This window comes from Scleropages formosus, chromosome 25 (genome assembly GCF_900964775.1).
Source record: "Scleropages formosus chromosome 25, fSclFor1.1, whole genome shotgun sequence".
Classification (NCBI taxonomy): domain Eukaryota; kingdom Metazoa; phylum Chordata; class Actinopteri; order Osteoglossiformes; family Osteoglossidae; genus Scleropages; species Scleropages formosus.
This window is the reverse complement of record NC_041830.1, coordinates 3838707-3857659: the sequence shown is the minus strand read 5'-3', so window position 1 is coordinate 3857659 and position 18953 is coordinate 3838707. Positions and strand designations below refer to the sequence as shown.

General features: G+C 41.1%; 1 protein-coding gene across 1 annotated transcript; it reads left to right on the top strand.

Annotated features, from left to right (window-relative positions):
* The first annotated feature begins 3237 nt into the window (after positions 1-3237).
* On the top strand, positions 3238-13531 carry LOC108928112 (uncharacterized). The gene is made up of 15 exons (XM_029248971.1): positions 3238-3311; positions 3461-3551; positions 4164-4322; positions 5976-6056; positions 6884-6977; positions 7988-8088; positions 8791-8970; positions 9930-10010; positions 10399-10474; positions 10677-10822; positions 11017-11166; positions 11261-11446; positions 11629-11739; positions 12020-12212; positions 13446-13531. Exons 1-15 carry the CDS (start codon positions 3238-3240, stop codon positions 13529-13531), a joined length of 1809 nt encoding a protein of 602 aa, XP_029104804.1.
* Positions 13532-18953: the final 5422 nt, after the last annotated feature.

The following is an 18953-nucleotide window of genomic DNA, read 5'->3' as shown; positions in this document are numbered from 1 at the left end:
CCCTGTTTCACCATGTCTTCTCGCTCTGTGGTCTCCCAGAAGACATCGTGTCAGATTGGGGGCCCCAATTCACCTCCAGGGTCTAGAGAGCATTTTGGCGTAAGTTGGGAGTGTCGGGAAGTTTCACATCGGGGTACCACCCCGAGCCCAGTGGCCAGGTGGAATTGCTCCATCAGGACATTGGCCATTTTCTGACAAGCTACTGTTGCTGCAGACAACCTCAGTGGTCCCTGTTCATGCCCTGGGCCGAGTACACACACAATGCCCTGTTCCACACTTCTACAGGTCTGTCCCCCTTTTAGTGTGTTTTAGGGTATCAATCCCCACTGTTCCCCAGGCATCCCGGATCTAGCAATGTGCCCATGGTCAACACCTGGCATCAGGGCAGTGAACAGGCCTGGTGTGCAGTGAGGGACCACCTCCACCAGAGCATGCAATGGATGAAGCAACAGGCTAATCGGTGCTGTTGCACCCTCTCTTTCCTCGTCAGGCAGAGGGTCCCGTTGTCCACCCGCGACATCAAGCTGCAGCTCCCCTCCAAAAAGCTCAGTCCTCAGTTCATTGGTCCGTTCAGTGTGCTCCGGTGGATCAACCCGGTGACCTACCGGTTGCAATTGCCCCCGAGGCTGTGCATCTGTCCCACATTCCATATCTCCCTTCTCATACCATGCCGCTGATCCCTCTTTCAGGTCCCACAGACCGCCACACCTCTTCCGCCTATGCAGATAGAAGGCGCTCCTGCCTACTCCATCAGGATCCTTCTTGACTCCTGATGGCAGCGAGGGGGCTTACAATACTTCGTGATTGGGAGGGCTACAGTCTGGAGGAGCAGTGTTGGGTCATTTTGGACTCGTCGTTGATTTCTGAGTTTCACAGAGACCATCTGGACTGGCCAGCGCCAAGGCCCAGGGGTCGCCCAAGGGGGGCTGTCGGACAGCCGGGGCCACCCGTAGGGTGGGGGGGGTTCTGTCACATGCACCTCGCCCGCACCTACCTCTCATCATGGCAGCACCAGATAAAAGGACCGGAACCTCACTCAAGCGACCGCAAATCGCGTTTGCACCTGAATTCCTGACTCTTTGCAGTTACTGAATTCCTCGCAAATGACCTTTGCCTCGTCTCATTATTTATGTCCCTTGTTTGTCCCATGAAATCCTGAATGCTCATTGCCTGACTCTTTGGCTTTTGTTGATAATAAACGGAACCTGCTGGGCTCCCACGACCATCGCCCCGACCTGCCTTATTTCGCCATGACATTAAGCACTTTGATCAAGGATACTACAACTGGAGGGGTATACACTGTGGGTACTGTGAATGTAAAGTGGCACCTCTAACCATATGCTGTCTCCCTTCTGTGTTTTAAAAATACAAAGAAAGACACAGAGTAGGAGTGCCATCAAAGGGAGCATATCTAGCATATCTCAGTTCTGTAGTACCTGTATTAGATTGAATGGAATGTTTCTGCAGTTTATTAATGTTTTTAGTGTTTGTGACAAAAAACTAAAAACTTTTTGCTTGTTGTCTGTGGAAACATGTCTGCGCAAATCCCTCTCATCTAACACCATGCCTACTGTTCTGAATTCTTAGGCTTTCATGAAGGTCAGTGATGTAAAAAGTCATTTTGGCAACTCTCTCCCCCTCCACTCCATTTTACTCTATGGTATGACTGGAACCACGTGTGTCATTGTGTGAGTCCACTCTTTCGTGAAACTCTCTGTCCTTTTCCCATGTACTTATCAAACACAAGCCATTCAAATTTCTCTCTAATTTATATATACACACTTATGAGAATCTGTCCCTGAAATTCACTGGTACTAACACACATCATGCTTGTCTAAACAACTCTTACTCCCTCCCATTTGCCAGTGGACACACCCCTAGCCTGATTTATACCATTATTCAAGGAAGATGATTCCTCATTCAGGTAGGTCCTGTATTAGAGGGACAAAATAGCTCATTTAGCAGTATACCCTATTAGGAGGATTGCAGAGAGCACAGAGCAGGAAAAAACTTACACAACATGGGAGGATATTTGTCATGCGTCCCTCACCACAAGTCCAAAAGCTTCAAGAGGAACATTATTCGCAGCAACAGGTAAGAGAAGCATGGCGTCCTGTCAGCCTTTTTTCTAGATTATTGTTTTATCCTGACAGCTCCATCCAGAAGCTGTGACTTGACTCAATATCATGTCAAGTGAACACTTGTTAAGTGAACACTTGCCAGCTTACCCTGCCTGACAATAACATAGGAGTAATTTGAAATCAAAATTCACATTCTGGAATATTTTTAAATTTCTGTATTGAAAGTGAACACATTTTTAGGTGGGATTTCATTGTATTGATCTTACAGAAATGTTTAATAGGTTATAATCAGCTATTACAGTTATAAAAAGTGATATTAGTTGTCCAGTCTGATAACTATGATGGAAAGTGCAGTGAGACCAGACTGTAAATCTTCCACCTTTTGGCAGAGATGGATTTTCATACTGTAGGTCCTTCTTTATGTAAATAATAGTCTCCTGAGATTCAGACATTCTCTGGCTAGATGGACTGAATTTTAAATAAACAAACAAAGGAGACTACAAATGAGGTTCCAGCCCTGTTTTTGCCCAGTAAGGACATTAATGGAGACAGTAGCACCCTTTGGTTTATTTTTCATTTTTACAGCTTTCTGTCCCTTGTTCTGTACCCTGTGTGATTCGTATACAGTATCATTGTTACAAGATGACATTGTGTAAAAACTATTTAGTCATTGACATGTGTTTTTAATATTTTATAAATGTTAACTTCTACATTATAATTACATCACAAAACTTAAAAACCACTGCTTTCAAAAAGACTTGAATGATTTCAGCCTTGATGAAAATAGCTGAACAGCTATGTTCTCACTGGATTTTGAGCAAAAGGATGTCACTGACATTAAATTTTTATGTCTTTGTATGTTCCTCTATTTGTACCACAGTCTGTTCTACTGTGACACTGAAATGCAAATGATTCCAGCAGTTAACATTGAACTAATACAATAACACACCTGATGTAGACAATAAAAATATGTAATCGATCTTATCTGTCCACCAGGAGATAATATTGTGCACTCTATACAGTAATAATTAATAAGTGTTTTGTGCTGCGAAATAATCTCACCTGCAACTATTACAATAATCCAATCATCTGCAGGCATTTGAAAAAGCAAATCATGCAGTCAGAACAAACCCAGAAAGTACATGCTCTAGCCAGGATGGACAGTGGGGGATATAGGGCAGGGGAACTTTTCCTGAGGTACACCTTCACCAAAATTAACCAGCTATCAAGGTACATATTTAAACACACTTTCAGCTCCAATAATTTCCTCCAGAAAAAAGCATAGCACACAGAAAATGATGAAGAATACAGATATCAAACTGTCATACAAAGACCATTAAAGCACTAAAAATGTTTTTTTTTGCATGGTTTCTTATCAGTGGTCGCTTATTTTACAAGAAGAACCCACAGGAGGGACAGGAAAAGTGTAACAGTATCATCAACGTCATCTGCAATGTCAACCCCTGGAGGGTGAGAGCAGAATCTGGAGATTTGCTTCCACAGTATTTTACATTGTACCAGACATAATAATGTATACTCTTCTGAAAGATACTGTACACCAACACAAAACTGTACACTGTCCTTGATTTTTAATATATGCTGTCTTGCATAACACTACTGTATATATACTCCTTATAAATAATATTGTACACTGTACTGAATTAAAACATAGTATCCTTCATAGTACAACTAACTGCCAATTTTTTTTAAGTGAAATTTATATGTACCTGTGTCAACTTTTGAAAATATTAAGTTTTGGCACTGCTTTCATTTATTATCTTCAAAATGTTAATTTCTAAAAAACATATCTGTTTATTACAGAACTTATGCAATGAAAGACCTAATTGTGTAATGGTTTTTGTTTTTTATTATTATTATTATTATTATTATTATTATTATTATTATTATTGCCTGTCATAGCAAAAAGGACATGACTTTCAGGACATATGCTGTAAAAATAAAAGCTGCTAGCACAGTGGTCAAAGTTGCTGTTTTGTAGGTACCTTAATTGTAAGGTGCTTTGGAAAGATGTGTCAGCATAATGAATGGATGTTATATCTTTTCATTTTATGTGGCTCACAGGAGATGTTGCTGAAAGATGTTCAGATGATAGAGAACATGAAGTGGGACCCACACTTTCTCTATGACCCACAGAGTTGGAATAAGAGCAAGGTCAATGTCAAGAACTATGGCAGGATGATCCATAGCTCCAAAGTGCACTTCCGCTTCCTGCACTGCCAGGTGAGACACCAGTGTGCAGTCAAGTGGTGTTTAGATAATAAGATATTGGGGTCCAGGTAGAGAGCTGAGGAAGGGCATTTACATGAAAAACCTGTGGGAATTTGGAGTCAAAAGAACAGCATAAACTGAGAGAGGAACCAAAGGTACAGATGCAGATGTGTTCTTTATTCATTCAAATTAGCGTGACCTGTTCATGTTATGACAGGATAGGATGGGGTCATAAAAATTGCACATTGTCTGGCACCTTACATAATATATACCTACATAATATGCGAGATCAAGGAGGAGGTAAAGTATCACTTAATTTTGTTTGTTTAAAAATAATAACTCCAAATGCCAGGAATGCTCATAAGTATGTTCTAAAGCTATTCAGTACATTTCAATTTCAGTACATTTCTAACACTACGTAGAGTTCATTGGAAGTTACTTTGGAGAAAAGCATCTGCTGAATAAATGTAAATGTAAATGTTAATGTAAATGTAAATGGAAATTCTCTAATACTTAATAACACTAAGAATAATGCTGAGAATTATCAAACATCTTTTAGGAAAAATACTGCAATCCCTTGATTGGCAACATTAATCTGTTCCTGAAAACAGTCCAGATATCAAAATTCTGTATAACTAAACTTATTTCCCTTTACTGTTTCATGGGAAAAATAAAAATGCATTCCCATCCCATCCAAAAACCCCAAACCAATTTTCCCAAATAAAACTAAAACACCGTAAAACACCTGCATAACTGTTAATCCATGATTTCAGTATAATATAAAACACTTCAAAGCAGATTTCTTAATGATCAAGAACTTAATGAGGTCATTAACTGGTATGTTTCTAGGCAGTACATTTTTGGAAGCAAATTGTGTTTTCTTGTATCCAGCAGAGTAACGGATGTTTTAAATTTTTTAAAAAATAAGTGCAGACAATTTAAAATAAACCACTTAAAATAAACATTGCAATTAAGTGCAATGAATAATTACTGTACTCACTAAGTGAAGAGAAGAGCAGTTTATATTGAGGTATAAAGGGGGACGGGGGAGGAGGCTTGGCAGTCATTCTTAAATTGCCACTGCAAAAATGTATTGAAGCAAAGTGAACACGAGACAGGAAGCCAACAGGATACAGCTGATGGTACACTATCATAAACTGTAATACATTACTGCACTTCCACTTCACTCACACAACAGGCAGCTTCAGATTTTTTTTTTGAAAAGGCTTTTCATAAGCTTCATTATACTGAGTTTTTTTCCAGAAACCTAAAATGGGGTATTAAAACCCAAGAGCCATTGTGCCGACATTTTGGATAAAGAAGATTTGAAAATTGAGGGGTACCTGTACTTACAAAATGTAAACGGAAAGCTGGTAGTGTAAGGGTTACAACTGCTGGCTTTGGACCCAAAGGTCACAGGTTTAATCTCCACTTCTGATTGTAGTACCCTTGAGCAAGGAACTAACCCTTAATTATTCCAGTAACATTATCCTGCTGTATAAATTGGTTGGATAATTGTAAATACCTTAATGTTGCTTATTCTTAAAAGCTTCTTTGGAGAAAAGTGTCAGGTAAATGTGATAAACACCTTTATCACCTGGGCTGAGAATTACACCTTGTCTTTTTTGTTTCTGTTGCTGAAGGATTGTAATCTTTTTGCCACAGGATGTACATGAATGCTACTTGGACCTCTTTGAGACACGTCTTCATTTTGTTTCTAACAGCAGTGCCGGGCTCATCTACCAGGTAGGGATGCCCGTCCAAGTCCCTGTCCCCATCAGGAAATGATGATTTTCAGTCTAACTCATTCTTCAGGGATGGTTATACTTCTGGGGCATTGACTTGGGAGGGAGATACTATGCATAGATGACTCAAGGCCCAAAACCAATGACCACAAACAAACAAAAAAAAAAACCTGCATAAAGTAAAGATACTATGGTGTCATATAAATGAGTGATTATAAAATTAAAGCGCAATGATGCAAAGCAGGGATTGCAAATACATGAGTGTGCACACCAGACCTTAGAGCCTGAGAACTCCTCTGAGAATGTGGGAACATAGTTCCCACAATGCAAAAATGAAAATTTCAAGTGCAATCTCTAAATGTCACAGCCAGGATAACTGAAAATTCAGACAGATTAGTGAAATATGGTATTAATAACAGTGGATAACTAAAAAAAGATATCAGGACACCAGATATTGAGGGATGAGTGTGTAAATCCAGTAAAGGTGTAAAAATCAGCTGTGAACCAATTACATTCATATATCCTACACACCTCGGAGACCAGCCTGTAGAAGCTTGATTTGTATGGACTGCTAAAATAATAGGTGCTTGAGGATTTTCTGAGGCCTGCTTGTTAAATCACGAGTTAGTTAATTATTTGCTTCATTGTGTCTGAGCCTGTGTTGCACTAAATCAGGAAGCAGAAGATGGTGTTGTGCCATCTTTCATAAGAATACTCCCCCCCAACTATGACTGTGTAAATACAACGCCACAGAGAGTTCTATTGAGGCCCCATTTAACATTTTTTAGGGTTTTAATGGTTTTAACTGTACAAAATGTATATTTCCAGGTAACACTTCCTCTGAAGGAACTCACCATCTGCAAACCTCAGACCAGCAATGGTGCATTATCTGAACTGGAAACATTTGCTTTCCAGATCAATGGTAAGCAGCAAAAACCTTGTAAAAATACATGTTCCAGCATACCATATTTGTGGTAATAGTTGTCTAATCAAGTCCATTACACTGAGGAAGTTGTAAATAAAATGAGTGTTATAAATAAAAATGTGTGATGCACAACAAAAACAAAAACTGATCTATGCAGAAGCCCCATGAAGTTTCCAAAGCAGCCCTTAAGTTTTGATTGTGATTACATTTACCTTCATATGTAATTTATGTATAGATTAATTTCAAATTTTTCACTGAATTACTGACCTTTCTGGGGTTCTTTCTAACACTGTCACCCTGAAAGCCAGATCATAAAACATTTTACTAAATGTTTCAATTTTGTGACTCTTCCCGCTTTAACAAAGCTATGATAATATTTTTTAGATGCATTATGAATTCTTTTTCTATTAAGAAGTGCCTTTAAATATTTGTGGAAGTGTGCGATTGTATGTATCACTGACCACAGTCACAGATGAAAGTAGTCATGAGCTGCTGACTGAAAGGAGTGTCTGTTTATCTAAAAGGCGTTTTGACCTTTCAATTCATGCATTTTTGTGATGAGGCTGAACAAATGACATCATGCATTTGGATCACAGAAAAAACAAAACAGAAAAGGCTGATTAACACAAATAATTCAATAGCTGTGGGGAAATTTCTAAACACAAATTCATTCTTATGTAAAGGCAAAGCTCTACTAATTATTATAGAAATGTCCATGCAATGAAAAACAATTGCTGGCAGACAAGTTGATAATGGATGTGTCTTTGAGTCAAGTCCAACTCATAGTAACCACTGCCATGGTTTCCAATGTTAGGGAAGAGCGAAAGTAGTTTACCAGTGTCTTCTTCCATGCATGTCCATGCATTAGGTTGATTATTTACTTTTATTACTTCAATTTAATGATAATTTATAAGTTACCTGGCTATTGTAACATTACTGTAGTATTAAAATTAAGTTTGCATTTTAGGTGACAAACGTAATTGACTCTTGACTTTTGAAATTTGAAGGTGTGAGTCTGAAGTCTACCATAGTGTACTGTAAAAGCCAGGGAGAGTTGGATCATTGGTTGAGTTTGCTGACAGACCATCTGGCAGCCTGTGGTGGGACAGTGATGATCAACATGAAGGTATGTTCCATGTGTGACATCTCAAGTTGACCAAAAAAAAATAAAAAATCCATCATTTGAGGGTGTGTAGAGAGACTCAATCCCAACAGGAATTAGAAAAAAATGACCAACTTGCCCGATGAGTAATCTGAGTTACATCTTGCTGTCTATGTGGATCAAAGATTAGCAGGTATTGACATCTGGGTTGCCACATAAATGAAGCCTGTATGTTTGAACTGTGCCCTGTTGTAATGTTTGGTTATGTACGTAACATAACAAACTTCTTAATGTACTATGGAATTGAAGGCTGTGTAAATGTCACAATTCAAGAGAAAAGGATTTCAAGTTTAGGTTTATAAGTTTAAAGTTTATAAAAAATTAGTTATACGTGCTGAGGGAAATTTACATTTACTCATTTAGCTGACACTTTTCTCCAAAGCAAATTACAGTGTTAATACACCTACAATTATTTAACCAATTAAACTGTTGGGTAGTTTTTTACTGGAGCAATTTAGGATAAGTACTTTGCTAAAGGGTACTGTAGCTGGGATTTAAACCTGCAGTCTTTGGGTTAAAAGGCAGTAGCTCTAACCACTATGCTAACAGCTGTCAAAACAAGCTGCTTTTGTTTTTTCAGTGTTTTAGTTTTACATTGTGACAGTTTAAGACACACTTCTGAAATTATGGGTCTCTGAAATGTTTCAGTCTCCATTTGTTCAATTCAAGGAAAACTCCCAGATCCCAGCCAGTCACCAGAGGAGCAGGGAAGAGTTGAGGATGTCGGTCCAGAGTGAGCCCATTTATGAATGGGAGGGCTCCCACAGAGACTCCCTGGGTCCCATCATCTGTGTCAGCAAGGTCACATTGCAGCACCTGCCCTGCCAGGTATGTATGTAAACATTTTTGAACAGGTGTAACATTATATATTAATAAGTTAGACTCTGCTTAAGTGGAAAAATTGCTTGCAATATGCAAACCTTTGCGTTAATGGCGTAGTGTAATGTGAAGACAAAAAATTTACCAAAACTATGAAATGCAGGAGTGCAACAATAGAGTGCGGTCAGAAATTACGGAGGCAGAATGGGAATGTCTCAATTGCTGAGTTTTTATTAGACAGGATCAGAGCGGGTTTTAAGTCGTGGGACAGGAATGAGGTCGGTACCGGCAAAGTCATAGTGAGTATGGCCAGGATCGTGGTCAGGGACGTGCTGGGTTGAAACCGGGACAGGCAGCATTGAGTCTGATTAACCATGGTCGTATACTGAATGAGGTCGAAGCTGAGCAAGGATACACTGAGACAAGGCCATAGTCACAAAACAGAATTGGGTTGGTACCTGGGTCTGAGAGGGTGTCATTTACTGTTTCTAGGAAGCGTGAGATAAGGTGTTTAAGCTCTGATGAGATTCTGCAGTTTCCCTTTGTGGATCCCTCCCATTTATGCAATATCAAAATGTTGTTCAGGTGTGCTGGGCTCACCTCTGGGAGGTGTTTGTAGTGTAATGGCGTAGTATAATGTGAAGACAAAAAAATTCACCAAAACTATAAAATGCAAGAGTGCAACAATAGAGTGCAGTCATAAATCATGGAGGGTACACAGTATTAACCAGATTATGTGTGAATCATGGTAATCTAAATTAATTCTGATTGTTATTATGTCAGCTTTGTAAGTATTACCTGTATACAGTTTTACCAGATGATTTATTTTTTTATATTTACTCAACCAACTTGTTAGGCAAGTGTGTTTTTCCAAGGTAGTATCCTTGAAGTGATATGACCACACAGCTCACTGGCTATCTGTGATATGTTCTCTTGTTGATGCTGTGTTAAATTTGTTGTGTTATCAGGAGCAGCATAGTCGTTTGTTGGTGATGTATCCATCCACTCTCATCATTTTGTCTGAGGAAAACAATAGGCTTTTCTACAAAGTAAGTCAAACTATTCACTGGAATTGTTGATTTCACATTCATGAAATATGTAGTATACAGTGGCTGGAAAAACTAAATAAAATGCAAAAATCGAATTTCTCCAGGTTATTCGTTTTATGTATTCATTCAGGGGAATTCTTTTTTAAATAACAGTCTTGCTGTAAAATCCAGTTCGGTGGGCTTCCACTTTTGACCACTCTTTTTGCAATAAGTTTTTTCCTCTTTTTATACATTAAATTATTTTACAGCTTTTTATATTCTCATTTTAGTGATACTGTTGTTGCACTGCTGGACCAGCTGTCCATCATTGATAAAACCTTTCAGTTGACACAGCTGAGTGATGTTTTTAATAACTCTACTGATGATTACACCCATTGTGCAAATATAGGGGAAAATTCTTCTTAATACGATCACGGTCACCACACCCTGCCATGACTTGAAGCCGAACACATTTATGATTAAAGGTATGCCTATTAATTCCAGTAGCAAACAGCTTCTTTCTTTGTATTGCTATCAATTATTGAGTTGTATTGTGAACTAATAATAAATTGTTACTAAACTGAATAAACCCCAAACTGTATACTTTGCTTTTTCAAAATATATGCAGAAATTGTTAACTGTAACAGAAAAAGATTCCTTTAAAACTTTTACTGTGTCTGCTTCCAGGGAAACTGATCAACCCCATAATTGTGTCATGCCTGGACATGAAAGAATTCTCTGACTGGATATGTAAATTCAGAGCATCACGTATCCCTATTCAGACCCCTCCACCTCCTGTCTATGACATCATCTACACTCCAATCAAGATAGAGGTAATGCAAGCCCAGAAGCTTCCAGGCTACCCAGGCTATAATTTTTTTATATAGTGCATGGCGTTGGGTGACTATTCATTGCTGAACGAGACATCGTACAAATTTTACTTACCAGTCAAACACAGCACATGCTGATAAGCAGTATACCATAGTGGATGATACATCATCATCATTCTTCATTATTTTACCTTCAGGCCCCAGAATTTCACAGATGGAGTGCACACAGCAGTCAAGGGATGACTGAGTCCTGGAAGCTGTCCCAAAGTGGGCAATGCTCCAAAGAGCTGCAGTTTTGTATGGAATCAGACAATGTAGTCTCACCTGGTTATTCAGAGCCCCTCTTTGTAAGTTACTATGCTCATGCTTCTCTACATCAGTGTATTAGTGTTATGCGTTGTTGGCACAGTTGTGTATGTTTCCTTGTCTTTGTTTCTGCAGTACATCAGCAGCCGGCCTACCTCCACCACCACACGGTCTTCTACTGAGGTCTGCAGCAGCATATCATCCAAGTCTAGACTCTACCCACTTGTCCAGGACCCAATGTCTCCTATCTACAGCACGCCCTATCTTGCCCTGCAGAATCACGGACCCATTCAGTGGCAGGAGAAGGTACCCCTCACCAAGGTATTGTGTGTCCTTCATTATGAAGAAACACTCAAATCCTTAAGGGTAACTCAGAATGTTTTCGTGCTCCCTATGCTATTCTAAGAAACCTACTTCCCTTTACTTCCTTGTTTTTTCTGCACCCCTGTGAAACAGCTGGCCTTCTAGTTGTCCTCATTTTCGCTGTTCTTCTGCTCTCTCAGACTAACAGCCTAAATACGCTTCAGACCTCTGTGTCCCTCAAACTCTCCAATCCCGACAGGCACTCAGCAACGCCAACACTAGATCTGGATACTGACTATTCAAGGCCTGTGGTAAGGAGGCTTGTCTACTGGTTTCACTATTACCATTGAATATGAAGTAGGTGTGAAACAAAAAAGTGCAGTCTGACACAACAGACCCCTGCTCCCCTTAGTTGTACACTTAGCCATAATTGCCTAGGCTGTTTAAAGCTGGAATATCTGACCTCAGCACAAGACCTTAGTGCTTTTACAGATAAAACCATATGTTGTCAAGGATTTCATTTAATACAGCTTTATTGTGAGTGATTTTACTAATCTACTTTTTATGTTTTTCTGTCAAATTTCTGTGCAGTGTCACAGAAATTATATTGACCTTCAGGTCCTGCCCTCCTTTAAACTGAGAAGTCCCCCTCTGGACAGGAGGAATAAGAATACGCAGACCTCAAAACAGGAGATAGACCAATTCACAGAGACTGTCTCTGGGATGAAGTTAATAAGTCCAACCAAAGAAAACAGCCAACAGATGAAATACAACTGTTTTCAAGGTGAGCATCTTATAATTTGTAGTGAGAAGCTGTCATGTTTTACCAGATGTTACGTAGCTTCATTGTCTAGGCATGGGTCCTGATTCCTGACTGGAAAGCAGCTTACCATGGTTAGCATGAATGTATTTGTGAATAGCCCTATATTACTGTGTTTTAAATGTAACCACAGTGTATCTTAATCAAGATGACAGCCCTCTGTGTTGTTGAAGTTGTATGTTCTCCAAGCACTCTGGCTGATGGCATATACTGTGAGTGGCCTGGGGAGTGCAGAAAGCATGTAGTCATGAGAACAATTTGTCAGTTTTAAATGTAAAAGGTTTTATATAGCTTCCAAAATGCTTTCTGGCTTTCTACCTGCAGCGCTTTTGTAGCTGTTGTGTACAGTACACTTCGCGAAGCATGGGCTTCCTCCAGTTGCCCAGGTTTCCTCCTACAGTTCAAAGTTGTGTTTCAAGTGGACTGGTGAATATAGAATGCTTATAGTGAGAGAAAGTATGTTACATATATCTGCTGCTGACACTGAGCATAAAGCCAAAAATTCTCTCACCCCATTACCTCATAAACCACATAAAGAATATCCTACAGTAAACTTGTGCTTACACAGAATTAATAAAAAATAAAATTATAAACATTGTATATATGTATGTAGGGGGGTGCGGTGGCGCAGTGGGTTGGACCGCAGTCCTGCTCTTCGGTGGGTCTGGGGTTCAAGTCCCGCTTGGGGTGCCTTGCGACGGACTGGCGTCCCGTCCTGGGTGTGTCCCCTCCCCCTCCGGCCTTACGCCCTGTGTTACTGGGTTGGCTCCGGTTCCCCGTGACCCTGTGAGGGGCAAGCGGTTCTGAAAATGTGTGTGTGTGTGTGTGTGTATATGTATGTATATACAGTATGTATATATAAACATATATACATTTTGGAATTATCTCTAAAAGGAAACTGTAAAAACACCAATATACTGTATATAAAATAAATACATATGCTCCCTTCCCCACAAATAAATCACCCTTCATCTTGCTGTGCTCCTCCCACAGTCCAAAGATGTGTAACTATACATAAATTGCCCATATTGTGTACATGTGCGTGTGTGTGTGTGTGTGTGTGTGTGTGTTACATTACTGTAAAATATATGTGAGAATGATTGCAAGGATTTTGGTGCCAAAACTACTGGATCATCTTTATATGTCTGTCAGCCTTTTATTTATGCAGGTATAGACTTGAAGTTTTATTTCCCACAGATAAGATTGCTTCCCTGGAGCTGACAGAGTCACAAAGCCAGGTGGACTACGCGAACATCTGGGAATCTGTCCGACAATATGAGTAATTCCCCCATGGGGCTTCTAGCACATCAGATGACGCAGGACTTTGGAGATAAACGTGTGAGGAGCTGGATAACACAGCAGACATTATCATAAATGACGAACAGTCTGATGACAAGAACATTAATGAAGAGAAGTGATGGCACACTGATCACTTCATAGTATTATATCGCTTGAGCACACACACGAGGTGTGGTGCCATCTAATGCTGTGACTGGCGGATAGGACATCACCATTATTCTGCTGTGGCCTAAAAGTAGCACTGTAAAATTGTGTACAATATGTGTATATCTTTTATGTATGAAGTTATGAGAAGCTATTAACATTATTTTAAATATCAAATATCTTTATTCAGCAGTGAAATCACACACACACACACACATTTTCAGAACCGCTTGTCCCTTACGGGGTCACGGGGAACCGGAGCCTACCCGGCAACACAGGGCGTAAGGCCGGAGGGGGAGGGGACACACCCAGGACGGGACGCCAGTCCGTCGCAAGGTACCCCAAGCGGGACTCGAACCCCAGACCCACCGGACAGCAGGACTGTGGTCCAACCCACTGCGCCACCGCACCCCCCTAAATATGTTTCATAAAATATTTATTTCATTTTCCTAGAAGTAGGTATTGTCTTTGGTTAAAGTCGTTTGTTGTTGCTTCTTTTGCATACTGTTGCATTCAATGTATTTATTTAGATTTGACAATAAAATTTGTTTATTTAAAGTGTTTCAGTATAGTAATTTGTGTGGCACAGTGAGCAGCACGGATGACTGAGCTGTCATTACAGGGTATTCATAAAGCTCAGTCCGTGTAAAGTTTGCATGTTTACATGTTCTTCTCATGTCTGCATGGATTTCCTCCAGGTGCTCCAGTTTCCTCCCACAGTCCAAAAATGTGTCACAGGTGAATTGATGACTGTAACCTATTTGGATTTAATCCTGCCCAATTCCACCTTCATGCCCATATTACTTCAATATGTTCATACAAATCCTTGTAAAGTAACTGTTTCAGATGGTTTGTATTTTATTTTGTTAATTTTCTTCAAGATTAGTAACTGTATGCATGGTATGGTTACCCTACTATTTTGATGCACTCTGTGTTAAATGTGTCTGAATGCACAACCACCATGCCAGACTGCTGTGTTTTGACATCCTTTTTGAAACCTGAGCGATCCAGTAGTTCTGAGTGAGAAGAACATTATTCCACCTCATATGAGCTAATTAATTAAACATTTTTAATATTACCTTCTTTATTGTTTAAGCTTCAGCTCCATTTCACTAAATGAGCTTCATGTGAATCTCTAGTTCAGACAACTACTCAAAAAAGGTTTTCATTAAAAAACACCAAATCGATTTTGTATTTTTATTAAAGAATGGCAAAATAAGTATTTACTCTAGAGCAATGTGAAATAATTTTTTTTACAAAACATTTTCCAGAGTTTTTAATTTTTTTTTAATCTTTAATTGTACTTATTTATACATCCTCATATTTTACTGAAGTTAACAATTCAAGTTTACAATGTTTGAAACTACTTTGAACAGCAACCACTTGTAACCAACAAAAAAATAATAGATGATTACAAAATAAACAACTAAAGGAAAATATTTGACTGACTGCATTAAAAAACCAAAAAAAAAAAAAAAAAAAAACCAAAACAAAACTGAAATTAAAAACATTGGACCCATCTACATCTGTTCGGTTTCTTTTAAAATATAAAACATTTGTAGATCCTGCTAATACTGCTTTCTTAAACATACAGCGCATCATGACTCATCACAGTTCACTGAGGTAAATACCTCACACATACATACATCTGACATTCCATATGCTTGCAGAATTTTCTTTCCACAATGTATATAATGAATCTTTCTTCAGCTGCACAAAATATTACATGAAATTTGGTCATCATATGTCTTATTCACAATGTCACTGAAGAGAACTATGCTCTTCTTACTTAATTTCGGCATTGTTTGTCAGCACTGGCAATTGGTACTTTCACTACGATAAAAGCGAAAACCACAGGAGAATACAAGATTGGCCCATAATAAAAAATTTCATGCATTTAATTAGATTTTTTTTTATGGAACAATTTAAGTAATGCACTTCATGTAGTATATTAAAATACTGGAAGGTTTGGGAAAACTGGTATAGTTCAGTTCAATTGAATTAATTTTTTTAAGAAAATGCTCCTCTGAACAGTGAATTAAAGAAAAATATTAAAGAAAAAAATGATATTAAAGAAAAAAAACACTGCAATATGAACTACATTGCAAAATGACAAAGAGTTGTAACAAAAGTATGCAAAGCCTTCTAGCTGTATAATTGTCATTTTTATGGTGACATTAATAATTGGTTTGTTTTATCCCATATTCATCTATTTTACTTGTAGCCAGTTCTCCAGTTATCTTAATCCCTCAACAACATATGTGTATCTGAACTTGTGAAACTTCAACACAAATATGCTGGGCTGATAACACTACATAGAATTCACTGGAAGTCGCTTTGGAGAAAAGCATCTACTAAATAAATATATGTAAATAAATGTACAGTGTTACGACGCCAGTGTGCATGATATGAGCCAAGTGCTTCTTTCTACTCTTTCCAGTGCAATCTAACACAGGACAGTATGCCATGAGACAGGACAGCATAAAATGGGTATTAGAAGGAATTTTTCACACTTATAAAATCATTGTTAATAAAAGCAGTCTATGGCATTCAGTGTCTGCAACAACACATGGGGAGGAGATGACACTCACGCCTTCAGTTCAGCACTAGTTAACGACAATAATAGAATTTGAAACATTTTGTTCGTTACATAATCTTTCGTTTGATTGAGACGAGTGGGTGGACCAGGCAATAAAAACTTGAACACTGCGAATCAATAGGTGTTATTTTAGAACTGTGTAGTTTAATTTTTATACAGCTAGTTGGCTTTTAGTATGAAATATCTAACCAATAGGAAAAAACAATGTGTTAAAGCTGGAATTATGGAACCATGTGAAGGATAAGCAGCAACCTGCATATGAATTTAAGGCTAACTTGTTCCAGCCATTTTTTCTGTCAGTCCTATTTTCACCTAAATTAAATGTTTGTTTTCTTTTTTCCCAAGTCTATACAAACTGAGGAAAACTTAAAACTCACTAACTTTACATAATATAACATCTTTAAGAAGACATTTAAATTTCATTTGCAAAATGTAAATGATTTCAATCTATACGGATGTCATGGTTGCGCGTAGCGCGGACGGACTCAAGTGCAGAGTTCTCGGATCGACGTGCACGGAAGCCAAATCAGAATCCATAATCAGTGTCGAGGGGCAGGCGAGGGTCAGGCGATCAGCAAACGTCGTAGAAAGGGTTAGGCAAAGAACGTGGTCGGGACGAAACAGGCAAAGGGTCGAAGTCGGAATGGATCTCTCGGTAACACGGTTCGCAGGGAAACAAGGGGGCAAAACAAGGTTCCGCGTCCGGGCTTCCTCGGCTTCCCTCTTTATTGTTGTTCCCATCAGGGAACGGCAGGTGTCGCCGATGTGCCGGATGCGGGGAACGTGACAGTACCCCCCCCTCCACGGGCGGCCCTGGACGCCCTGGGCCGAGAAGGAGGACGCCCCCGGGGGCGCGGAGCCGGGCACTCGGGATGGTCCCTGTGGAAAGCGGCCACCAGGTCGGGGTCCAGGACGTCCGAAGCAGCTACCCAGGAACGCTCCTCTGGACCGTACCCCTCCCAATCCACCAGATATTGCAGCCGACCTCTCCGTCGGCGGGAGTTCAGCAGGGCTCGGACCGTATATACATCGTCCCCTGCGAGGGGTAGTGTAGATGGTGGTGTGGTTTCTACTGGTGGCTGATACAAGGACACCTCTACCGGTTTCAGGAGGGAAACATGGAACGTGGGGTGCACTCGGAGGTCAGGAGGCAATTGAAGGCGGTAGGTAACTGGCGTGACACGACGCACTACCTTGAAGGGACCGATGTAGTGGGACCCGAGTTTCTTGGAGGGGGTCTTCAGGTGAAGGTCTCGGGTGGAGAGCCAAACTCTTTGCCCAGGCAAGAACGAAAGGGTACACCGGTGCCGGTCCGCCTGACGTTTGCGGCATTCCGCACTGCGGAGCAGGTGGGCCCGGACCGTCCTCCATACGTGGGTGCTCTTGTTGTGCCATGTTTCCATGGCCTGAACAGGACTCGGAGAGGTCTCGCTAGGAAACAGGACAGGTTGGTAGCCTAACACACACTGGAAGGGCGACATGCCTGTGGATGTATGAGGCGCGGAGTTGTGGGCATACTCTGCCCAGGCCAGGTAGCGAGCCCAGTGGTGGGGTTTTTGGGAGCAGTAGGCTTGGAGAAACCTTGAAACATCCTGTTGTAAGCGTTCTACATGGCCGTTGGCTTGCGGGTGGTATCCCGATGTAAGGCTGACCGTCACTCCGAGCCGGCCCCAAAAGGCCTTCCATACCCGAGAGGTGAACTGGGGCCCTCGATCGGAAACAATGTCTTCGGGGAGTCCGTAGAGTTTAAATACTTGCTCGAATAGAATCTCCGATACCTCGAGAGCGGTAGGCAGCTTCGGAAGGGGCACCAGTCTGCAAGCCTTGGAGAAATGATCGATGACGGAGAGGATCACGGTCTTACCCTCTGAGACCGGTAGGTCCACTAGGAAATCCAGCGCCACATGGGTCCAGGGTCAGGTCAGCGTAGGCAAGGGTTGTAGGAGACCCGCTGCCTTTTCGGGCACGGTCCTGGTCTGAGCGCAGGTGGCACAGGCCTGGACGAAGTCCCTGATGTCATCGGACAGTGAAGGCCACCAGAACCGTCCTTGGACCAGGGACAAGGTACGTCGGATCCCGGGATGCCCGGCATCCGGAGCCTCATGGGCCCATTTCAGCACCGCTGTGTGGAAGGAACTGGGGACATACACACGGTCAGTTGGCCTCCCGGGCGGTTCTGGCTCGCTGTCCTGGGCTTCTTGGATGTCCTGGAGGAGTTGCCAGTGGACCGGACCCACCACGCATCCTTGGGGTAGGATCTCCTCTGGGTTGGGGGGCAGTGGTCCTGGGTCATGAACCCGCGATAAAGCATCCGCCTTCCCATTCTTGGAACCTGGTCGATAGGAAACAGTAAAGCGGAAACGGGTGAAGAACAGGGCCCATCGGGCCTGGCGGGAGTTCAACCGTTTTGCGGTCTCTAGGTACTCTAGATTTCGGTGGTCTGTGAGTACCACAAAGGGATGGACCGCACCCTCCAGCCAGTGACGCCACTCCTCAAGCGCGAGCTTGATAGCAAGGAGTTCCCGGTTCCCAATGTCGTAATTCCGTTCGGCAGGGGTCATCTTCCTAGAGAAGAAGGCACAGGGGTACAACTTGGGAGGGTCCCCTTGCCGCTGTGACAGGACTGCACCCACCCCTACCGAGGAGGCGTCGACCTCCACCAC